The following is a 26,300-nucleotide window of genomic DNA, read 5'->3' on the forward strand; positions in this document are numbered from 1 at the left end:
AGACCTTTTTCTTCAACATAAAGGTATTTAATGCAAATCCTGATCTTTTATACACATTAACACTTTATCTGTTTCTACTGTTCATTACCTACTAATATTTTATACACAAGATGTTTCAGGAATGAAATGGATGCATATTAAGAAATGAATTCAATTTTTTTTATTTGCATTCACCATACTGTCCCAATGTTTTCTGATTTGTGGTTGTATTAAAGTGTTAGATGTAGTTAGATGTAGCATGACAGCCCTGGGTATAAGTGTAGTAAGGGTAGGTAGGGAGGTGCAAGGTTTGGTATTTGTGATTATTTCTTACTTACATTTGTAGCATTTAGCATACAGTTTTATCCAAAGTGACTTACAATTATGACTGAATACAGTTTGAGCAATTGGGGGTTAAAGGCCTTGCTCAGGGGCCCAACAAAGGCAACTTGGCATTGGTGGGGCTCATACCGGCAACATTCTTATTACTAGTCCAGTACCTTAACCACTAAGCTACCACTGTCACACTTTTTCCACTAGTATAGAACTATCAAGAATTAAAAAGTGCCATCTTTTAAAAGGTAGGCCAGACCAAAAACAACAAACAAAACCCGATGCTGATGTCCAGACCAAATCTTCTTACTAACCTGAAAAAAACAAACTTCCTGACTACCATAAAACCAGAGGAAAACCCTTTATCAGTACCTAACAGGGATGTAACGATACACTCTACCCACGATGTGATGCAATTCACGATACTGGGTTCACAATGCGATTTTTTCCCGATTTCTTTTCTACTGAAATTGAAGACAAATTATGACAAAGTTTCCTTTTATTATTTCTCTTAATAAAAGAAAAGAAAAATACTGTATTTGTGATTTATCTTTTATTTATCTAAATAATTAATGCCCTTTTATTTTTGAGGTAGGTACAAACTATGCAAAACAATTTTGAATTAAGCCCAATTTGGCTAAAAAAACCCCGAATTTGGCAACCAGGAATATAGCGCCAGTGGCGTTTAACAAGGCGAGGTGAATAGCGCCAGCGCCCTCTGCTGTTTAACTTGAATATCGGTTCATTTTACATGTAAAATTGATTTGAATCGTGACATTTTTAAATCGGTTATTAACTGTATTGTGGTGAATTGTTACATCCCTAGTACCTAATCAGCAAAAGTCTTAGGTCACCACTAGCGTTATTGATTAAGCAAACAAGCACTCATTTCTCTTTAACTCTTTTTTTTATATATTTTCCACGATTGGACCCAAACATTATTGCTATTGCATAACAATAGCAGAATACACAGGATGTCCTCACACTGATGAGCCAGCATGTTTTTATTATATTGTTGTAATTACCATACTGTTGTATAATAGTAATTGCATAGCATAGCTAATTTTTTCTATAATTTACTTTTTTTTTTTTTTTATTCTACTCTATTTTATTTACTCTATTTAAACTGTATTTACACTGTTCTGGAGCTGCTGTAACACTCGAATTTCCCCCCCTGGGGATCAATAAAGGAATCTTATCTTATCTTATCTATTTTAAACTTCATTGGATCTTCATTCCAATTTTTGTGAGATTTAGCATATTTTAGCCTTTTCACCCTGTCTGTAAAAATTCTTTTTTTGGCTGCGACCCTTCCAAAAAGACCATTCCTGATCAAGCGTCTTCGAACAGTGGAGTGGTCAGCTTGGTATCCTGATGAAGCTGCTAGATGCTGAGCCTGGTCCTTGCTCGACTCTGAGAAGAAACTCTGAGAAACTTCTCATTAGATTTTGAAAGTTTTCTTACACACATCTTGAGTATCCAGTTTGTTTGCTGATTTCCTTTGAGAGAGGCAAAATTATCATTTATGTCTGTCAAATTCTGTGATCTTTGGCATTTTAAATGGAATGATGGAACTGAATATCGGTCTTGTACTTGTACTTGTACTAGTTTCCAATAAATTAACATTGTACACCATGTGTATGTAACACTCAGCCACGTCTTGCATGAACCTGCTGTAATAGAGCTTTTTCACTGCAGTCAGTTTGACATAAAATAGTAGAATAAATATGGATGTTAGCAATAATATTAGAGTTCCATTCCATTAACAGTACTGCACACACACACACACACACACACACACACAGTATATACAATTATAGAATGGAATAGAATGCCTTTATTTGGCATATATACACCAACTAGGCATAACATTATGAGCACTGACAGGTGAAGTAAATAACACTGATATCTCTTCATCACGGCACCTAGTGAACATTTTATCCTCAAAGTTGATGTTAGAAGCAGGAAAAATGGGTGAACGTGAGGATCTGAGCGAGTTTGTCAAGGGCCAAATTGTGTTGGCTAGACGACTGGGTCAGAGCATCTCCAAAACTGCAGCTCTTGTGGGGTGTGTCCGGGTCTGCAGTGGTCAGAATCTATCCAAAGTGGTTCAAGGAAGGAACAGTGGTAAACCGGCGACAGGGTCATGGGAGGCCAAGGCTCATTGATGCAAGTGGGCCAGCAGAACTCAAAAAGTTCATGCTGGTTCTGATAGAAAGGTGTCAGAATACACAGAGCATCACAGTTGCAGGGCTGTTTTGGCAGCAAAAGGGGGACCGACACAATATTAGGAAGGTGGTCAATACAATCTGCAGTTTACAGCTAATCCACTAGGACAGATTAGCGCTGATCATCCAGACACACTTTGCATTGATCACTAGCACGTTCTCTCAAACTCCTACTCTCTCCACCTTGTTCTGCTTTCTTCATCTTTGCCATAGCTCCACCTAGGGACAGTGAGGCACATGAAAAGAACAGACAACCTAAAAGAACATGTAAATATGTACAGTGTTGGTCTTGCTGGAGAACCAAACTGTTCAGTTCAGTACAATAATGGTACGAGCAGCATCTGCTGGAAATCAGGAGCTTCGATCATTACTTTACTGATGTACCTGAGGAGATGTACAGGACCATGTTCACCTTATTAATACATTATTCACTGTAGGATTAAAGCTTTCTCCAACCAATCAGCGGTTCTACTTTTATTAGGTTCCTGAAAGGGATTGATTGGTACCTGTTTGTTTACATTTAGTTCCACCTTCTGTTTTATGCTTGATTTTAGGCAGGTGGGATTATGAATGTAGCTACTAAATGTAACTTTATTTCAGGTGGAACTGCTGGGAGAACTACACCAGATTTCTCAGTTTACACATCAGTGATGGAGCAGATACTGATTCTCCTCCTGTTGCTCACAGGTAAGTGTGTTACTTGTTACACAGAGAAGAATAAAAGCACCTGGTTCCACACAGACTGGTGGAAAATACCCACTGATTGATACTAACACTTCATTACATGCTTAAAAGTGTGATGTTTAGGTGTTGACTGTGTTTGTAGTAAGGGTATCACTGTCATAAATAGTGCCAGCTTCTCCTCCATGACCATTAAGACATGGTTTCAGGGTGCCCAGGTGGCACAGCAAGATATTCCGCTAGCACACCAGCGCCGAGATTCTGAACTCCTCGGTTTGAAACTCGGCGTTGCCTCCGGTCGGTTGGACGCCATCTGGCGGGCATAATTGGCAGTGCCAGCATCAGATACTAATTGGCCACCGTATCTGCTAGGGTGGGACGACCGGACTATGTGTGGGTGGGATCTTCATACGCTATGTAAGGACTCTTATTGGTGGAAGAGACGCCTGTGCAGAATGCAGGGGTGAGAAGAGGCATGGGCAGCGACATGCTCTCCTCGGATGCTATTGGGTATCCCTCGAAAGCGGAAGACATTTTTTGTTTATGTAATTTACATTTACATTTTCAGCATTTAGCAGACGCTCTTATCCAGAGCGACTTACAGAAGAGCTTTCATAGTAAACATTACCTTACTCTAGTTTAAGTAGACAACAGTCCAAGAACATTCATCTGCTGAACCATTTATGCAAGAAATAAATAAGAGTACGAAGATGAAGGTTTTTAATTGTCTTTTGAAGACGGTGAGAGACTCAGATGTTCGGACAGTCAAGGGAAGCTTGTTCCAACACTTGGGTGCAAGTACAGAGAAGAGCCTTGATGCTCGTCTTCCTCGAGTCCTGGGTGGAGGATCAGGTTGAGCAAGACTAGTGGCTCGGGGGTTGCATGGTACAGAGCGGGGTTTGATTAGACCTTGAAGGTAGCTTGGGGCTGGTCCATTTTTGGCTTTTAGGCCAGCATCAGTGTTTTAAACTGAATGCGTGCAGCTACAGGAAGCCAGTGAAGAGAACGCAGCAGTGGGGTGATGTGGCAGCAGTGGGGTGATGATGTGGCAGCAGTGGGGTGATGTGGCAGCAATGGGGTGATGATGTGGCAGCAGTGGGGTGATGTGGCAGCAATGGGGTGATGATGTGGCAGCAGTGGGGTGATGTGGCAGCAGTGGGGCGATGTGGCAGCAGTGGGGCGATGTGGCAGTGTTCAGGTTGGTTAAAAAACAGGCGAGCAGCTACATTTTAAATGAGCTGCAAGGGTTAAATAGGGGAGCTGCAGCAGTCCAACCGTGAGATTACAAGTGACTGAACCAGAATCTGAGTAGCTTCCAAGGAGAGAAATGGTCGAATCTTCCTGATGTAGTAGAGGAGCAACCGGCACGATCTTGTCATGTTGGCTACATGAGAAGAGAAGGTCAGCTGGTTATCCCGGACTACACCAAGGCTTCTTACATTATTAGATGGTCTGATCTGGGAGTCATCAAGAGAGATGACTAGGTCCTGGGTTGGAGATTGATCTCCAGGAATGAGTAACAGCTCTGTCTTGCTGGGATTGAGTTTTAGATGATGAACTGACATCCATTGTGAGATATCTTGCAGACATGCTGAGATGCGAGCTGAGACTTGTGTGTCTGAAGGAGGAAATGACAGAATGAGCCGAGTATCATCTGCATAGGAGTGATAGGAGAAGCCATGGGAGGCTATGACCTTACCCAGAGAGCGGGTGTAGATAGAGAAAAGAAGTGGACCAAGTACAGAGCCCTGAGAAACACCGGTTGAGAGAGTGCATGGAGGGGATATAATTGAATTCCAATCTATTCACACTATCTTCTTAGCCACCCGTGAATGATGGGTCCCTGTTGAGTATAGTGGAGTTTGGTTCAAGGTTTCTTTCTTGTAATATTTAGGGAGTTTTTTTCCTGCCTTTGTTGCACTTGATCATTTGTGTTCATTGGTTCTGAAATTGACTACGCTAAATTAGGTTCTCGGCCTTTTGGCTAAGATCAAGTGTAGTATCTGGCCTGGTAGTCGGAAGAGGGGCATGCTCCATCCGCTCCACGCATTGACCAGGTGTTGTAATCAGAAGGTCGCTGGTTCAAGCCCCATCACTGCCAGGTTGTCACTTTTGGGCCCTTGAGCAAGGCCCTTAACCCTCAATTGCTTAGGCTGTATGCTGTCCCAGTAATGTAAGTTGATTTGGATAAAGGCGTCTGCTAAATGGTGACTGCTAAAAGGATTAATGTATTAATGAATGCATGAATAACTAGTAAGATAAATGTATAAATGACTGTTGTTTTGGGTGAATGAATTAATAAATGAATTAATCTGTTCTACAGGAGTCTCCACCCTCATACCTCTCGCCCAGCATAAATACTATCTGATCCAGCAGAATAAAACATGGTACGATGCTCAGACTTACTGCAGAGCTACGTACACCGACCTGGCTACCATCAGCAGTGATGCTGACATGGCTAGACTTCAAACTGAAGCTCAGATGAACCAGTTCACCTCTGATGCCTGGGTTGGTTTGTACAAAGAATCACATGAATGGCGCTGGTCCTACAGAAATGAGAGTCTAGGAAATATAACGTTTTGGTATTTTGATCAGCCGGACAATACTGGAAAGAAACAGGAGTGTGCTCGTTTTAGATACGATGGTACTTGGCATGACAGAGAATGCGCTGATGTGTTTTCCTTTGTGTGCTATGATGGTAAGTGGGCTTGTTATAGTGTTTGATGTAATAACTCATTGCTCATTTGCTCATCTCAATGTACTTTTCTGCATTAATGCTGCCATCACAGAAGTGTAAATGACCTTTACCAAGGGCACTCATCAAACTAATGCATGTTAATATTTTAATAATGTGTTTTTAAATCTCACAGAGAGGAACACTGGGACCAGCAGGTACGTTTACATCTCTAACAGTAAGAGCTGGTTTGAAGCTCAGCGTTACTGCAGACTGTATCACACCGACCTGACCAGTGTGAGAGATGAAACTGAAACCTCTGTTGTACGTGGTATGATATCTTTTTGGACTTGGATCGGTCTGTCCAGGATCAGCTGGAAGTGGTCAGATCAGACCAGCCTGGGCAACATTACCTGGATTCCGGGAGAACCTAAAACTGATGTAGCGTATAAAGATTGTGGTTATTTATCTAATTTTCAGGCTGCTGATGCTCTGTGCTCCGACCTCAAACCGTTCTTCTGCCACAGGGGTAAGATGAAGTTGTTTTCAGTGTCATATGTACAACAATGTTGATTGTTTTATCATTTCAGTTTCATCTTTGTCTGAACAGATGTAGGACACAAACAGATCCTGAGGTTCAGGGTTCAGTCGGATCAGAACATGAACGATCCTGCAGTACAGGCAGCGCTCCTGGAGAAGGTGGGTGTCTCATTCTCTACAAGGTTCTACTGATAATGTACAGTTTAAGTTACAAGTTTGACATTTGTACAAATGTTAGCAGCAATTGTACATTTGGAACCAAGCCTCCCAACACGATAAGGTAATAACAATAGAAGAAATATAAAAGACAATTAAAAAGCTTATAAACAAGCTGTTTGTGTGAAGGTTTCTACTGTAATTTAGGAATAATCAGGTTCTAGTCCCAACTGTAGTTTGAAATGATGTAATAATGTTATTGCACATGCGTGAGTGTGTATGTGTGTGGGTGTACGTTATGTGAGTTTTGGTAGAGTGATTGAGAAGAAGCTGAGTTATATATTGTTCAGTATTCTGATGGCCTGCAGGAAGAAGCTGTTCTTCAGCTTGCTAGTGCCAAAACCATCTTCTTCTCTCCAGATCCAGCAGAAACTGAAGGAGCATGGAATGGAACAGAACATCAAGCTGAAATGGAGGAATGTTGGGAGGTTTTCCAAAAGATGATGATTGATATACAGTAGTAAATTAAGCAGCACGGAAACGCTAAAATTAAAAGCTTCTCTTTTACATTTGTCACTGATGACCTGCAGACTAGCAGAATTCATTTAGCTGCAATGCTACTCTACTTCTTTAAACGTGGACACAACCTAAACTCAGGAACATCATGTTTAAATAGTTCTAAAAGTTCTGGATGCAGATTTAGTTTTTATATAAAAACAATAAAATAATCATAAAAAGCATTAAAAAAGTTCAACATAGCCTCTCTTAAACCTCACCTGGCCAGAACTAGACTACCATAAAGAAATCATTATGGACCCCAGTACAAAGAGCCTATCACCCCCAACCCCCTACACCCTGCTCCACCTGGCCAGGTTTACACTATCTTAAGGAAATGTTACCAGATCGATCCTAGCACAAAGATCCTGTCACCCCCTCACACCCTTCCCCTGCTTCTCTTAAATATTCATTAACTTTTTATTAGAATTTTAACGTCATGTTTTACTCTTTGGTTACATTCATGACCGGACAGGTAGTTACAGGTTACTCAAGATTTATCAGTTCATTACCGGCAATTTTGTATCTTTAATTCACCTAACTTACACATCTAGGACACGCCCTAACCCTTCTTCCACCTGCCCCTCTTAACCCACATGGAAATGTAATATATGACACATATGCTCCTATATCAATAATGGTTTTTCCACATATGTTATGTTATCTGTAAGGTGAAATATTATTATAACATACATACATGTATCCTCTGGATACAAATCTCAGCTCTGCTACCGGTTGGCTGGGCGCCCTCTAGCAGGCATAGTTGGTTAATACCTGCAGCAGACATCATCTGCTGGGTGGGAAAGACCGGACTAAGGGGGTGGGGTAATTTCATATATTTGAGTAACTTATACATAGAACATTTACATTTTCAGCATTTAGCAGACGCCTTTATCCAAAGCTACTTACAGTACAGTTACAGTATACAGTCTGAGCAATTGAGGGTTAAGGGCCTTGCTCAAGGGCCCAACAGCAGCAACCTGGTAGTGGTGGGGCTTGAACCAGTGACCCTCTGATTACTGGTCTAGTATTTTAACCACTAGGCCACAGCTGGCCCAAAAACGCATTTCTTTGTATTACATATACATAAGCATACATGTTTCTATGGGCCGCACATATATGTCAATATCTGTCCATCGTTCCAATAAGTTCCATATACAGTTTGCACAAATATGGGTGTATATGTTATATATAAAATTTTATATGTACATTTGTGTATGGGAATCCACACCTGACCAGGACTAGACCACCATAAAGAAAACATTATTAACCCTAATACAAAGATCCTATATAGAATAGAATAGAATAGAATAGAATGCCTTTATTGTCATTGCACAGTGCACAACGAAATTTTTTGAGCATCTCCTTGACGGTACATGTATGTACACACAGACATATATATACACATGTATTTACAAAATAAACATATACACATCTAGATACAGAAATAAACGTGTGGTATATCACCCCCACCCCCTTCCAACTGCCCCTCTTAAACCTCACCCAGCCAGAACTGGACTATCAATTATACATAAATCAACAACAAAACAGAAATGTTCACTTTTGTTCCCTTTAGAGGACACGTTTGTTCATTTGAACGTACAAAATCTGTACATGTTTATTTTCTGCTAATATTTACTGCTTTACATCTTCTACAATAAAATATCAAGTTTCAAAACATTTGCATGTCAGATTTTGTTATTTCTTTATCTCAGCTTTGGTAATTAAAGTGTGAATATTTGTTATGCCAATAAAGCATCAGAGATACAGAGATGTTCCTCACTTCTGTAACATTTGGATGTTTGAGGTGTAGCGTCTGGTTCTGAGACCCATCTTCTTGGTTAAGGTTAAAAAACAAAATGTTGAGGCGTCCACGTCATTAATGCTGGAGTATCAGACTGATGTACTTTTTATAATGACTTTCGTCTGATCTATGTATCGCTGACAGAAAATGTTTAACTGATTGCAGAAATGTTCATCTTGCAGTACTTGTATATTAAAGCAGTATCGTGGTTTGGGTTTCACCTCATCTAACAGCTGAGCTGATGCTCAGAAAAACACTCAAGTAAAAACAAATGTTTAAAATCTTCTTCCTGTCTGTTTTACTGATATAAAAATGATCCAGTTGTGTTATTTTATCCTTGTGTACTGATTAACACCAGGGTTCTGTTCCCTCCATGGATCTACGAGCCCCTGAGCTTTAACCTGCATATTTAAAACCTGAGATGAGTAATAATGGGGTTCCTGCTGAATGTGATCTCTAGTAAAAATCTCCTCCATCACCACTACATACAACCCCAAATCAGAAAAAGTTGGGACAGTGTGGGAAAAAGTCAAATAAAATAAAAACACAGAGTTTCTTACATTTACTTTGACTTGTTTGATTGCAGACAGTTTGTACCTGAGATATTTCATGTTTTGTCTGCTCACTATTTATTAATAAACATCCATTCCCGCATTTCAGGCCTGCAACACATTCCAAAAAAAGTTGGGACGGGGGCAATTGAGGGCTAGTAATGAGGTGAAAAAACTAAATAATGATGCAATTTTAAACAGGTGATTGTAATCATGGTTTGGTATAAAAGCAGCATCCAGGAAAGGCTGAGAGTCTCTGATGAGTAAAGATGATCAAAGGATCCAGTTTGTCCACAAATGTGTGAGAAAATGATTGAAATGTTTAAAAACAATGAACCTCAAATAAAGATTGGAAGGGATTTGCATATTTTTCCCTCTACAGTGCAGAATATCATTAAACCAGTCAAGGAATCGGGAGGAATTTCAGTGTGTAAAGGCCAAGAGCACAAGCTTAATCTGAACGCTCGTGATCTTCCATCCCTCAGGCGGCATCAAGAACCTCCACTCAACACCAGCTGATATAACCACATGGGTGAGGGATTAGTTTATCAAACCTTTATCAGCTCTACAATACAGAGTTACTGCACAAATGATACTTAAATCTTTACTGTGCAAAAAAAGAAGCCTTATGTTAACCATGTCCAGAGTGGCGTCGACTTCTCTGGGCTTATTACAAAGTGGTAAATGCTTTACCGTCCCAACTTTTTTTGTAATATGTTGCAGGCCTGAAATGCAGGAATGGATGTTTATTAATAAATGCAATGAAGTTGAGCAGATAAAACATGAAATATATCAGGTTCATCCTGTCTGACATCAAATAAAGGTGAAAGTAAATGTAAGAAACTTTTTATTATTATTTGCATTTTCCACACTGTCCCAACTTTTTCTGATTTGGGGTTGTATAGAATTCAGGACATGTGGACTCTTTGTGGATTCACTGAAATGATTCACAGAGTTTCTTATTCACACTCCATTTTAATGATTATGGTTTTAAAATACATTGTCCTGCATGATCATGATCAGGTGTTCACATACTTTTTGTCATGTAGCATGTTTTTAGGTTTTTTCTTCATGTAATACTTCCATGTGTTTTAGCTGACAGTTCTATGACCACAAGGTGGCAGTATTACATCTAAGTATGACCCATTTAGTGTTTTTATTATTCTAATAAAGCATTAAAATAAAATAAAGATCGAAGACTTTTGGTAAATTTTTGAAAGCTGTTTAAAAATGTTGACACCTCAGTCAGAAGTGTAAATTTATAAAAATGGAGGAGCATAAACTTGTTGAAGTGGTGGGTGTTAAAGGGAATAATCTGAAATAAACAGCTGTATATACTGTATGAAATAAAAATACAATAGTGTTGGTTTTACGTGCGTTTCCTCTAAGGTTTCGTTTTTCCTCCCAAAGGTAAACCTAGGTAATAAGTAAATGAATGTGTGTAAACCTTCAGTGCTTCATTTTTTAAGGTTTATTTCTGGGTGTCAGAATGTTGCAGCAAAAAGTTTTTATTCACATTTCTAAACAGGTGCATCATTAATTATTAGAAGTGAAACCAGCCCCCCAACAACCAACCAGAATCAGCTAATTATAATGAGTAGAAGCTAAAGTGAGAGAACATGGGGGTGAAAGTGAGATTTACATGAAGACGGCTGAGTGATCTGCTTTCTCCCAGAATAGAGCAGCACTTTCACCAGATGTTCAACTTCCTTCATCCAAACTCACTGAAGCACAACACACAGCACTGAATCTCCAGCTAAAGATCTTCTCTCCTAACACTCATCATGATGATGAACTAGAAGAAAAGACCAGACAATGTCCAAAATCAAGCTTTATTTCAGCACAGCAAAACTACAGGAAGAGCAACAGGACACTGAACAGAGGAAAGACAGAAATGCAGCATTGTGTAGAACTGAAACTCCATTGTAGAAGCATGTGGAAGTGTCTCCATGTTCAGTTCTATCTGGGAGCTGCTAGCCTTCACACTGGTTCTTTCTGAATACGACGGGATGATCGACGCCACCGTGAGAGACCTTACAGCCAAACTCCTCCCCCTTTTCCCACTGTGCTTTGCTGAGGGTCAGGGTGCTACCACGTCTCCAACTGCCCCCTTTCAGTTCTTCTGCTCCGGTCACCACCCCGTCCTGCAGCACTGTGCCGTCCACCGTCCAGCTCACCAGCGCCCCCTGTGGAGAGTAACCAGACAGCAGGCAGAGCAGCGAGGCCGATCCCTCAGACAGCTGCAGAGAGGAGGGAGGGAGCAGAGACACGGACGGCTTCACCGTGGGACCGGCTGTACAGGAGAAACAGAACAAAAAGTCCCATTTAGAAACGTTTCCACATCATTTCCTCCTTACTGCTTATTAAGCATCCAGACTGGAAACCTTCATCTGTGTTCAATCATCAATGCAGTGCTGCTGCACACTGTTCTCACATCACTGCAGTTCAGTAGAAACATCTGCAAGCTTCTGTTAGCACAGATTCAATATCAACTCTTATTACTTTAGCATTCAACACAACTGACTGCAGCACATCCAGATGTAGCTGATTACAGAAATATTCATTGTTTAGCACAAACACACAGCAGCATTCGTCTGGATTTTACATCAGCACCAGTCACTCGTACCAGTTTACACCAAACTTCATCAACCAGAGACCAGCTTTATATTTACCATCAAAACACCTGCACATTTATTCAGTCTTTAATATTTAGAAACTGTAAGTATTTAGTAAAGGTTGAATATTTAGTAATTGTATATACAGTGGTACCTTAACTTAATGTCATTTGGTTCTGGGCGTGGCACTGAGTTTCAAGGTATTTTTCCCATGAGGATGTTTGTGAAACCTGTTAATGTGTTTCATGGTTCTGTGGAACTGCATATATTTCATTATGTGAATATTTTATTATATATATATTAAAAATAATATTATAATATTACATTCCATTACCAACCATTTATTCTTGTAGCAAATGTTGTTTACAATCACCATATTATATTTTTAGCTTCTAACTAATTCTGATCTGGAGTTATAGAAGTAAAAAGAGTCCATGTTGGTCTCCAAAAGTCTCCAAGAAGAAAAACAAGTGGATTAAATCCCTGATGTAACAACACACTGATGTAGATTTGGTCTCAATTTGAAGAAGAGAAGCTCAGGTAAGCAGCGGTTATGATTTTATGATGTTCTGTGGTTGATCTGGGTCGTGGTGCTGCTGTTTATTGTGCATTTTCCTTTTGCAATGATAGCAAAGCATGATCATGATCACGGACAGCATTAATGTGAACAAAGCGACAGTCCCACACAGTTCCAGTTTAAGCTAAAAGTCGAGTTTAAAGGTACAAATTTTTCCACGAAGGGCGTCAAGTTTCAAAGATTTCAAGTTTAGGGGACGTCGAGTTACAAGGTACCACAGTATTTATTGAAGTTTAACTATTCAGTTACTGTTTATTTATTGTTATTAATACTTATTTTTTCTCTTGTTTATATGAAGATTAATAAATGATATTAAAAATAAAAATGTTTTTAATGTAGAAGAAATAAAACTACTTACTTTTTACACTGAGTTTGGTTCCTCCACCAAAAGTGTAGCACAGTGATACATTCCAATGAAGCCGTCGTACAAAAACCTCTGTTCCACTCCAGTGATTCCACACAAACACACACACACACACACACACACACACTCTCACACACACACACACACACACACACACACACACACACTATAAGAGCTGTAGTTCTGATCAGACTGGGTTCAGGACTTTCAGACTCACTGAGACGCAGCACAATGATGAAGGTTCTGATTCTACTGCTGAATACACTCGGCCTCCTCACTCAACGTGAGATTCACTGTTTATTTACTATCTTCATATCAGTCCTCCAACATCAGCGCTCACCATCACCGTCTCTTTATCACCTTCAACTTTTCTCTCTTCTTCTCTTTAGAGTCGTTTGGAGAAATCATTATGACTCAGACTCCAGGATCTCACTCGGTTTCTCCAGGACAAACTGTTACCATCAACTGCAGAGCCAGTCAGAGCATTAGCAACTACCTCCACTGGTACCTGCAGAAACCTGGAGAAGCTCCTAAACTCCTGATCTATAGTGCAACTACTCTTCAGTCTGGGATTCCTGGACGTTTTAGTGGAAGTGGATCTGGTACAGAATATGCTCTAAAAATCACTGGAGTCCAGGCTGAAGATGCAGGAGATTATTACTGTCAGCAGGGTTACAGCTATCCACTCACACAGTGTTATTTACTGGTACAAAAACCTCCCTCAGCTGTAGAGGAAGTTCTCTGAAACACACACTGATCTGAGAACATCTGCAGAGCTGCTAAAGCTGCACTCCACTGAACATCATCATCTACAAAGCACTACAGTACTGAGCATGTTCCTCTCTCTGTGGTGTTCTCCTCACTATCAGCACATGGAACATCTCACTAGTAGAATGAAGGTTTGAGAAGAAGCAGCAGTGCTAGAAGAGATGATATGAATGAAACCATCATGACATGTTCTGTACATTCAGATAGATGTGATTAAAGTGAATGTAAAATACACTATAGGGCCAAAAACCCTCCCCCTATCTTTGCAGTTTTAGTTTTCCACAAGACGTCAGGTTCTGATGCTGGACATGAAAACCTGCCTCACAATTGATGTTTCAATTCAGTCCAAATGTGTTCAATAGGGTTTAGATCAGGACACTAGAGTTCCTTATCATATCATGTCTTTATGGACCTTGCTTTGTGCACAGGGACGTAGTCATGCTCAAACAGGAAGGGTCCTTCCCTAAACTGTTGCCACAAAGCTATGAGCATATAATTTATATAACTGGTTTTATACACCAGTTTGCAATGAGTGTGGCTGAAACACATGAACCTAATAATTAGGAGGGGTGTCCACATACTTTTGGTCATATAGTGTTCGGTCTGATCAATTCAAGTATCAGTTCATACAAACAATAAAATGTGCTGAGAACGATTCATCACTTAGATCAAATCTCCTGATTGGTCGTTTCATGATTGAATCGATTCCTTTCTACCCCATAAATCACTGAACACGTAACACTGTGCAGAATTACAGATGAGCTACAGTCAGTAACAGTATACCTACAATGTGAACATATGGTAGATTCACCTAATAGTGGATATGAGGAGGAGGAGGATCTTCATCTACACTCTCTGTACTCTGAAAATAAAAGCTGATCATCATTTGATGTGGTTTTAAACATAACCAGTTCTCACCAATATAAAATGAGAGCTGATGATCAGATGATCATGAGGATTCTACAGAATATTTAAGATGAAATACTGACTGGTTCCAGTTTCTGCTGTTGATGGTTAAAATGGTCTGTTTGTTCCACAGACCAGCATCTCAGTTCCAGCTCAGTTCAGCTAAACCTTGTAACTCTTTCTGATCATTTATTACATCTTTTATATCAAACTATCATCTGTCTTTATTTAGATCATATGGAGTATTTTAAATTATGTGGACACCCTCCTAAATACTGAGTACATGAGTGCAGGTCACAATTACTATAGTAAATAAAGGGAGAATAAGAGACAGTACAGGAGATACTTCCATATGTACCAGCTGATTGTTCTTTCACCATAAGGTGGCAGTATTGCATCTCTGAGTGACACATTCACACTGTTCCACTCCAGTGATTCTACACACACACACACACACACACACACACACACACACACACACACACACACACACACACACACACACACTACATGCTTCAGTGCTCTGTCAGTGTTTAAAGCTCTGTGAGTTTAACACTTCATGACTGAGAGCTGCTGACCAGCATCTTCACCCACATCAACCATGACCTTCATCTCCATCTTCATCTGCACACTGGCTCTCTGCACTCAAGGTAACACAATGCTTTATGTTCTACTGGTGAGGAGGCTCTGCCATGTGGAGAAGATCCACTAGATGAACCTCAAACTCCACATGGTTCTTCATGTAGTGAACGTCTTTATTCTTCTTATTGTTTTCAGGATCCAGAGGTCAGGTGACTGTGACTCAGAGTCCTGCAGTAAAACATGTTGATCCAGGAGCTTCAGTCACCATCAACTGTAAATCCAGTCCTGTTGTTAATCGAGATAGTGATGGAGATGATTGGTTACACTGGTATCAGCAGAAACCTGGAGAAGCTCCTAAACTCCTGATTAGATATGCAAAGAAGTTACACTCAGGTATTCCAGATCGTTTCAGTGGCAGTGGATCTGGATCTGACTTCACTCTGACCATCAGTAGAATTGAGACTGGAGATGCAGGAGATTATTACTGTCAGAGTTACCATAGTGGTGGCATCTTCACACAGTGTTATATGGTGGTACAAAAACCTGGGTGAGTGGAAGTGTACAGTAACTGCACTGCTGCAGCTGGGACCGACTGCAGGTGCTGAGGGGGAGGATGTGATACAGTACAATCATTCACTCTGTACAGGAAACACCTCACTCACTCACTACTGCTCCTAAATACAAGCTTTATTATTATTAAAATAATAACTAACACTTCATCCTGATCAGGGTCACAGTGGTGTAAAGCTGGTATAGAGTACAGACACATTTACTTGATTTAGTCCCAAGAGGATGCATTTCAGAACAGCCAGTCCATATTTTGCATTACAAAAAGTGGGAGAATGTCTGAGTACACAGAGAAAGCCAAACAAAGAGAACATGCCAAACTGATCAAAGTACCACCATAAAGAGGTGAGAATTGAACTCAGGTCTCAACAACTACTAGCTGCACCACCATACAGCTTCTATAATGAAATACTAAACATTATGTCCACCTTTTGCATTGCAGGTTTATTAAGATTTATTTAGCTCGTGTTAATTAAAGATGTTCCAACACTGAGAGGACTTGAGTTTAGAAGAACTCTTAAAAGAGAATTGAACTGACAGCAAGTTCCAAGATGAAGCAGTAAACCAGAAGATGGTTCAGTTTAATCATACTGCATACTATAGTACACACTACTATAGGATTAGTATGCAGTATATACTGGGGCAGTAGGACATTTTGAACAGAGCTGCTGGCTTTGGTTGGGATTGGGGGCGGGTCTGGAGGTGGTAACTCCTGCACTGATTGGTGCACACCTTCATACCAAACCAATAGGATTGAACTTCATCTTATTACAGCTAACAATCAGCAGCTGGAGCTCATCTAATAGAAACTACTTTATCTCCATGTGCTGTTTGCTTCAGTTGGTTTGTGACTCGCTGGTGAATTGAGGAGCTACAAGTTACAACCACATTAAAAAAAGAAATAGAAAATAATATTTTTATTTAGTTTTAAACATTTGATTTAGCTTTTCTCTCTCAGAAGCTGGTTTATGATGTTAGTTTTGGTCTCTACAGAGTTAGTAGTTTGGAGGTTTTGCTCAGATGTGAATAACATGAATCTTTATAGATTTAGTGCTGATTATTCTGAGCCTAAAATCTCATGAGCGTAAATAAGGAGGTTCAGTATGTTCTCCACCATTTGCTTCATTATTGTGTGTACTGGTTTTACTGGTTGTGTTGGAGCTGAGGCACAATTGCTAAAAACTAAATCTTACATTATCAGCTCTATTCTTTCATATCTGTGTTGCATAATCACACAATCTTCTTCTTCCTAACACATTACACCTGCTAACAACAGCAATGCTAGTAATGCTAGCTACGTTTAATAATTCAGAAAAAATTCTGTGTTTTTATGACTGGTGTAAAAATGTCCATTCATTTAGCTTTACTAGAACATTATATACATTTAAAATAAGTGATCTAAAGGCCATCTTGAAGCTTGTGTTTATTTTTGAACAATGGCGGGTAGAGTAACATATTTATAAAAAAATTTTATTCCTGTATGATTGCGGACATAAAGATTTTAGAGAGATTTAACAGAATTTCAAGTAGATGTTACAGTAGCTTTTCCACAAATGAACACATTTAACAGATTGTAAAGATGATCTGATTATATAACACAAAATAATGAATTTAGTTTTAGTTGTAAGAAATCATATCTAGTAGAAGCTCACAAAGATCAAGGCAAGTTTATTTGTATAGCACCTTTCATACACAGTGGCAATTTAAAGTGCTTTACATAAGGAACAAATTACAAGCAGTAAAACATCCATGAGATCTAAAACCTCAGAAAGGCAACAATTACTTACAATAAAAATATGACATTAAAACAAGAGAGATAAAGTGCTTTAAAAAAACTAAAAGAGAATAAAGTGAAATAGCTTATAAAAGATAAGTGCAATAAGAGGCACGTCCTGATATTGCAGAGTGAGATGTGGCCCTGGGTCAACAGGGGAGGTGCTTCAATTGAAATTGTTCAACCAATCACAAACTAGCTGCTATGACATCGCCACATTTGCCGGGCCTTTCTATTTTTTATTTTTAACCTGAACCAGAGAAGCTCCGTGCCACGCACTGAATCCCCTGCAGAAGGTGAAGATATTTCTTTTAGATGTTTCTTGTTATACATGCTTTTAACATGTAGTAGTACTGGTTTCTCTTACACAGAATAATACTTTAGATATTGTAGCCTTGGCTTGGCTAATCTCTCATAGCTTTTGCTATGCTAGCTAGTTAAGCTAGCTGGCTAACCTAATGGTAAATCTGAGAAATGTATTTAACCTCCTCACTCCTAATGTCCAGTATACTGGACATTTTTTTTCTGGGTTTTATAACTCGACAGGAAGTTTTACTTTGTCACACTCACTTTTAGACACTCCAACACAACTCTGTCTTTCTACTGGTTGGTCAAAGACATTGCGAATTTTTTTTAAGCTTCTTGAAAAAAGACCCGAAGATGGCAGCTGTTGAGAAAGACGCTTGTTGCCTCCGTGACCGAACAAAACATACGTTTTTATCTATTAATGTGCACATATAACCAAAGTGTTTTAGAAATGATGTATTTTTAGAAGGTTTTTGTAATGATTGGTAACAATATAAGCGATGAATATGTATTTACGCATACTTAAATTTCGAGCAAATGTTTTATGTCCAGCCAGCTGGACATTTGGATTTAACGTATTGAATGGTGTTTAGTTTGTCATGCTAACTGTGAATTAGAAGATGTGCATCAGTATTACTTTTTGCATTTTCCGTGCTGTACATATCTTTTTCGTGTATGTTAAGGGCTGACAGTAGATGAGGAGCTTAAATTACTAGATGATAGTAATAGACTGCAGTGTTGAGAGTAGTGGGATGAATATCAACAGGATAGTGATAGGGAGTCAAGTGATTCTAAGCCAAGATGTTAGATGCAGTGGGGCAGAGCACTTGCCAGTGGTGGGTAGTGATAGCACCAGCTTTCAGAGGTGCAGAAACCCTGGCTCCACCAAAAAATCAAGCATAAGATGTTTAAAATGTAATGTATTTCTTTGCATTCAAGTTGAACGAAACTGCTTTTATGAGTTCCACACAAGGTCCCGTTAAAAAAAGAAAAGAAAAACTCAAAGCTGAAATGCAAAAGGTTTTGATTTGAATAATTTAGATATCATTTATTTTCAAAATATTTATATTGAAAGATAGATATGTGAATAATTTAAAATTTAAAATTAATATTCACAAACTGAATATTCTGTTTTATGTTTTAGTAATGTTCCTTGTTTTTAAAATATATCTATAAAAGGAAAGTTTGTTTATAAGAAAAGGGGAAATGAACAAAGCTAAATGTTTTAATTAAAAAGTTTGAGTTTTCATTTTTAAGGTTTGAGTTTTTAAAATTAAAAGTTTAAAATTAAATATTTAAAATATTCATATAAATAATTAAAATGTAAATTTTAACTTCTGTATAAACTAGTATATGCTTTTTAATATTATAAACATGTATTACATTATGCCATAAATGTACAATACTTGATATGTCACATGTTATAATGGTAATAATAATATGTACATTTTTTCAGAATCTTGCACATTTCATGCTCTTAATTCCAAATGTCCAGTATACTGGACACTAAATAACTCACAGTCCCCAAGCAAAATTTCTTTTTTTTTTTGTATAATGTCATTTAAAAGGCTGAAATGAACAAGTGTTGTTACAGGATATTGTTTGTTTTCAAAGCGTCCCATCTCGGGGGTGAGGAGGTTAATGCTTTCACACTGTTAAAATTTTGCTTGTAACAATGATTTCCAACAAATACTAAAAAGTAACACAGTTGCTGGAACTGATAGCTTTTGCATCACAGTAAGCTAGTAAGCATACTTTGTAGTCTTAGGAACATCATCCACTTTTGACCTGGAGACATCATACCCAGGTATTTCATTATTTAATGTTAATGCAGAAGCAATACATTTTATATTACCTGCAGTTTTGGAACTGATATTTTAGGTTTTTCACTACAGTAAGAAACCTGCATCTTATTTATTCCCATATGGATTTGAAATGAATGTATGAAAAATCTGTTTATTTAATGCCCTTACTCCCCCAAAATGATAAATATATCCATGCATGATAGATTTAGTGAATAAATACATTAATTAATTAATCTCTCCACTCAGGAAATGGTGAATAATGGAGGACTGCATGAAGAAAACAGTGCTGCGTGAGGAGAAAAGAAAACAAGCATATCACAATTAATGTACATCTCTTGAAGAAAGAAGAGGATCATGGGATGTTCATAGAAGCAACAATTGAAACTTTGACAACCTTCAGAAAAACAAATTCAGCATGTCACAAGGACAAGGGATACTACATTTTCTATTGTATCTGGTCAGGAAACACCTGTGATGAAAGCTATAAGATTTCAAGATTTAAGGTTTACACGTCATTTAATATAAAAAATGATTGGTTGATGATTTGATTTGATGATTTACAGTGAGCACAATGGGCATGATTCAGATTCTGAAAAAGAGGGTCACTTCCAAACAGTATGTCCAGATTTGGTGTCACAAGAACAACAAATACACCTACTCTCTCTCAAAACAGCACTTTATTCCAATCCAGTGAAACAGCAGCACATAGCACTACAACACTAATGCAGAGATTAAATGAGATGTGAGACTGTGCAAGAGTGGCAAACTGTTCCTCAGCACATTAGACATCAAATTGAAATACTACATGACACAGTCATAAATGTCAGCAAGGCTACAGGTGTGTTTCCAGCAGTAACTGATAATCTGACCAGAAAAATTAGGCCATCATTTCCACACAAGGCAAAAAATATGAAACAGAAATATAGAAAGCATGTTTAGAAAAAAACTGATTAAAAACTGAATGACAATGCAAGTAGATAAGAACATAACCTAATAAAATTATCTAAGTAGTGAATTTAACATATGAACTTTAATTTTCGTGTAGCATCACTTGACCCCATTTTTGTTATGCCATTCTGTGTAGTTATTTCAGACTATAGAGTCTAAGTGTCCTCTGTATGGCAAAGATTTTAATGTGTTTGTATCTGTTGTTTTCCATGAAATATTGTTCTGAACAGAAATGTACTTGGATTGTTTTCTGATTCAAAATTAAATGACAGTGTCAACTGCCTGTGGTCCAAATGTATGTGTAAGAAGACTAAAAGGTGATTAATCTCCCAGTTTTTCCCTCAGTGTTTGCTGAATTGTGCAGAGTGTATTCCTGAGAAAGAACAGAGAAAAACATATTTTAATACAAATAAGTGATAGAACAGTACTTATTAACAGTTATATCATTTTTAATATTGGGTAGATTCACAGACAGCAGTAGCAGCAATATTTTTATACTTACAGGCAGGATAAATCCATACTAACAACTTACTTTGTAGCCTCTGCCTCGTCTTTAAATACTCTGTCCGGCACTCAAGTCCAGGTCCACATGACGCCCAAGCATAGCTCCCAATCCCAGGGGCCAAATCAGTAGCCTCCCCTTCACTGAGGGTAGTGAAGATGCTCATTTTAGTCTTGGCATTTTTTGGTCTTTGCTCTCTAAGCTCCTCAGGGAGATCTTCTTTCTGAACCTTTGGACAAAAGCAAAATGATTTAAAAAATTGCTATAAAGTACTAAAACTTAGTCCCTTAATTCTGTGCCTTAACCAGATTAGTGTTGGGTACAAACTACAAAGTGGAAGGTGTTTTTAAGATGGTGGTAAGTTTTAAAACAGTGTAAATAACACCAAATGCACTATACTGTCTACAACAGGGCTGCCCAAAGTTGGCCCATGAGGATATTTGATTTACCCCACCAGAAAGTTATAGTTTAAAGTGATGAAATATATTTTTAAAGACTTTTTTAAAGTTCCTGGGACCACATAATATGCTAACTAGCTTACTGTGTCATTAAAGCTAAAATATAAGTTCCGGAACTTTGCTGCTACTGTTATTATTAAACTTACATTTTCTGGGTTAACATAAAATAATTACATCCTTGGGTCAACGCAACTGTATGATATCCACAGGTGAAGACTAGATGATGTTCCTGGGACCACATAGATGAGACCACATAGATGATGTTCCTGGGACCACATAGATGAGACCACATAGATGATGTTCCTGGGACCACATAGATGAGACAACATAGATGAGACAACATAGATGATAATCCTGGAACTACATAGATGATGATCCTGGGACCACATAGATGATGATCCTGGGACCACATAGATGATGTTCCTGGGACCACATAGATGAGACCACATAGATGATGTTCCTGGGACTACATAGATGAGACCACATAGATGATGTTCCTGGGACCGCATAGATGAGATGACATAGATGATGTTCCTGGGACCACATAGATGAGACAACATAGATGAGACAACATAGATGATAATCCTGGAACTACATAGATGATGATCCTGGGACCACATAGATGAGACCACATAGATGATGTTCCTGGGACTACATAGATGAGACCACATAGATGATGTTCCTGGGACCGCATAGATGAGACCACATAGATGATGTTCCTGGGACCACATAGATGAGACAACATAGATGAGACAACATAGATGATAATCCTGGAACTACATAGATGATGATCCTGGGACCACATAGATGATGATCCTGGGACCACATAGATGATGTTCCTGGGACCACATAGATGAGACCACATAGATGATGTTCCTGGGACTACATAGATGAGACCACATAGATGATGTTCCTGGGACCACATAGATGAGACCACATAGATGATGTTCCTGGGACCACATAGATGAGACCACATAGATGATGTTCCTGGGACCGCATAGATGAGATGACATAGATGATGTTCCTGGAACCACATAGATGATGTTCCTGGGACTGCACAATATGCTAACTAGCTTACTTTGTCATTAAAGCTAAACTGTCAGTTCCAGAACTTTGCTGCTAAGTTAATATAAAATGGACTGCTTCTGGGTTAACACAGCGATCCTATATGATGTCTTTAAGTAAATATTAGGCATGATTTTCCTAAAACTGCATAGGTCGGCTAACTGCATAGGTCCAGCAACTGTGTTACTTTTTTAGTATTTGTTGGAAATCATTGTTCCAAGCAACATTTTAACGGTGTGAAATCATTACATAAATTTCTCAGATTTACCATTAGGTTAGCCAGCTAGCTTAACTAGCTAGCATAGCAAAATCTATAAGAGATTTGCCAAGCCAAGGCTACAATATCTAAAGTATTATTCTGTGTAAGAGAAACCAGTACTACTACATGTTAAAAGCATGTATAACAAGGAACTTCTAAAAGAAATATCTTCACCTTCTGCAGGGTATTCAGTGCGTGGCACGGAGCTTCTCTGGTTCAGGTTAAAAATAAAAAAATAGAAAGGCCCGGCAAATGTGGTGATGTCATAGCAGCTTGAACAATTGGACAATGGGATCATTGTCATGCTGGAAGACCCAGCCACGTTCCATCTTCAATGCTCTCACTGATGGAAGGAGGTTTTGGCTTAAAATCTCATGATACATGGCCCCGTTCATTCTTCCCTTAACACGGATCAGTCGTCCTGTCCCCTTTGCAGAAAAACAGCCCCAAAGCATGATGTTTCCACCCCCATGCTTCACAGTAGGTATGGTGTGCAACTCAGCATTCTTCCTCCTCCAAACACGACGAGTTGAGTTTTTACCAAAAAGTTCAATTTTGGTTTCATCTGACCACATGATATTCTCCCAATCCTCTTCTGGATCATCCATATGCTCTCTGGCAAACTTCAGACGGGGCTGGACATGTACTGGCTTAAGCAGGGGGACAGGCCTGGCACTGCAGGATTTGAGTCCCTCTCGGCGTAGTGTGTTACTGATGGTAGCCTTTGTTACTTTGGTCCCAGCTCTCTGCAGGTCATTCATCAGGTCCCTCCGTGTAGTTCTGGGATTTTTGCTCACTGTTCTCATGATCATTTTGACCCCATGGGATCGAGGGAGATTATCAATGGACTTGTATGTCTTCCATTTTCTTACAATTGCTCCCACAGTTGATTTATTCACACCAACCTGCTTGCCTATTGTAGATTCACTCTTCCCAGCCTGGTGCAGGTCTACAGTTTTCTTCCTGGTGTCCTTCGACAGCTCTTTGGTGTTGGCCATGGTTGACTGTTTGAGGCTGTGGACAGGTGTCTTTTATACAGATAACGATGTCAAACAGGCGCCATCAATACAGGTAACGAGTGGAGGACAGAAGAGCTTCTTAAAGAAGAAGTTACAGGTCTGTGAGAGCCAGAAATCTTGCTTGTTTGTGGGTGACCAAATACTTATTTTCCACCATAATTTACAAATAAATTCTTTAAAAATCCTAAAATGTGATTTCCTGTATTTTTTTTTCTCATTTTGTCTCTCATAGTTGAAGTGTTCCTATGATGAAAATTACAGACATCTCTCATCTTTCTAAGTAGGAGAACCTGCACAATCAGTGGCTGACTAAATACTTTTTTACCCCACTGTATGTCTTTAACATCTGTGTCAAAATGTGAAAAGCAAGTTTCTTAAGCAGGTCAGGGTGACCCAGACTGTTCAAGTGAACAGAAAAATCAGCAAGCGGGTTAAGAAGAGGTGACAGACAATAAACTCCTCATATTCTAGTACAAGTGTTAATAAAACTAGGATGGATTTTGGACTCAGCAGAAGATGTGTGGAGTTTAAGAGAAACAGCCCTTAAGAAGACGTTTCTTTTTTACACACTAACACAGATATAAAATGATGGCAGTTCTGGAGCAAACTTTGCTGAACTAGAGATGAAGTGAAATATACATGAATATGAAAGTTCTACTTTGTTACAGTTTATCAAATTCAAATTCACTTAAACATGAGTTTCATCATCAGAACTTTAGCCAGAATCACCTACTAGTGCTTGTAAGCACCCCAGCACAGGAGCTGCACCCACCCTCACATCATTGTTCACCTCCAGATGTTCAGTCCCTAAAACTGGAATATTTGTTATAAATCCATCAGATTATTTTTAACACGTCTGATGGATCTGAAACAAAGTCAAAGCATAAAAATAAACATCTAATATATATATATATATATATGTTCACATTAAAAACACACGTTTACTATATATGCTTTGTCTGTTATATTGACTTGTGACTTGACTGTATTTTGTAACTTGTGAACATCTCTGCTGTGATGGGTGTGTGGGAGACATTTCGAGTTAATGCCTGAATCTTCAGAATTGATGTCCAACAAATGTATGTGGAGGTGTCTACATACTTCTGACAATGTTTAACCACAATAAACCCTTATGAAATAAATCAGATCTTGTTGAACATCAGTGCCTGACAAATGTCTTTTAGCTGAATTGGCATACATGTTTAAAATCAAACTTTATTTGTTTTGTGGAAAACTGTTATTCTGTCTCTATATTGATGACTGTGGTTTTAAAATACATTGTCCTGCATGGTCATGATTAGGTGTTCATATACTTTTGGTAATGTCTTATATTTGTAATTTTTCTTCATGTAAATCTTTCATGTGAATAAAAGAACGTGTGTATGTGTGATGACCTTCAATGCTTCATTTCTTCTTCTTAAATTATGAAGTAAAAACAACCAACTAAAAGCAGCTAATTATAATGAGTAGAAGCTAAAGTGAGAGAACATGGGGGTGAAAGTGAGATTTGCATGAAGACGGCTGAGTGATCTGCTTTCTCCCAGAATAGAGCAGCACTTTCACCAGATGTTCAACTTCCTTCATCCAAACTCACTGAAGCACAACACACAGCACTGAATCTCCAGCTAAAGATCTTCTCTCCTAACACTCATCATGATGATGAACTAGAAGAAAAGACCAGACAATGTCCAAAATCAAGCTTTATTTCAGCACAGCAAAACTACAGGAAGAGCAACAGGACACTGAACAGAGGAAAGACAGAAATGCAGCATTGTGTAGAACTGAAACTCCATTGTAGAAGCATGTGGAAGTGTCTCCATGTTCAGTTCTATCTGGGAGCTGCTAGCCTTCACACTGGTTCTTTCTGAATACGACGGGATGATCGACGCCACCGTGAGAGACCTTACAGCCAAACTCCTCCCCCTTTTCCCACTGTGCTTTGCTGAGGGTCAGGGTGCTGCCACGCCTCCAGCTGCCCCCTTTCAGTTCTTCTGCTCCGGTCACCACCCCGTCCTCCAGCACTGTGCCGTCCACCGTCCAGCTCACCAGCGCCCCCTGTGGAGAGTAACCAGACAGCAGGCAGAGCAGCGAGGCCGATCCCTCAGACAGCTGCAGAGAGGAGGGAGGGAGCAGAGACACGGACGGCTTCACCGTGGGACCGGCTGTACAGGAGAAACAGAACAAAAAGTCCCATTTAGAAACGTTTCCACATCATTTCCTCCTTACTGCTTATTAAGCATCCAGACTGGAAACCTTCATCTGTGTTCAATCATCAATGCAGTGC

The 26,300-nt window shown here is 39.0% G+C and overlaps 1 pseudogene and 2 gene segments (V, D, J or C); all 3 read left to right on the forward strand.

Annotated features, from left to right (window-relative positions):
* The first annotated feature begins 5,185 nt into the window (after window positions 1–5,185).
* LOC134325874 (U2 spliceosomal RNA) lies at window positions 5,186–5,359 on the forward strand (annotated as a pseudogene).
* A 7,877-nt stretch (window positions 5,360–13,236) lies between these two features.
* LOC134317696 (Ig kappa chain V region 3381-like) lies at window positions 13,237–13,802 on the forward strand. The segment is given in 2 exon segments: window positions 13,237–13,340; window positions 13,447–13,802. Coding segments are annotated over 2 exon segments (408 nt in total).
* A 1,524-nt stretch (window positions 13,803–15,326) lies between these two features.
* On the forward strand, window positions 15,327–26,084 carry LOC134325571 (probable non-functional immunoglobulin kappa variable 6D-41). The segment is given in 3 exon segments: window positions 15,327–15,381; window positions 15,509–15,860; window positions 25,970–26,084. Coding segments are annotated over 3 exon segments (516 nt in total).
* Window positions 26,085–26,300: the final 216 nt, after the last annotated feature.

This window comes from Trichomycterus rosablanca, chromosome 1 (genome assembly GCF_030014385.1).
Source record: "Trichomycterus rosablanca isolate fTriRos1 chromosome 1, fTriRos1.hap1, whole genome shotgun sequence".
Taxonomy (NCBI): domain Eukaryota; kingdom Metazoa; phylum Chordata; class Actinopteri; order Siluriformes; family Trichomycteridae; genus Trichomycterus; species Trichomycterus rosablanca.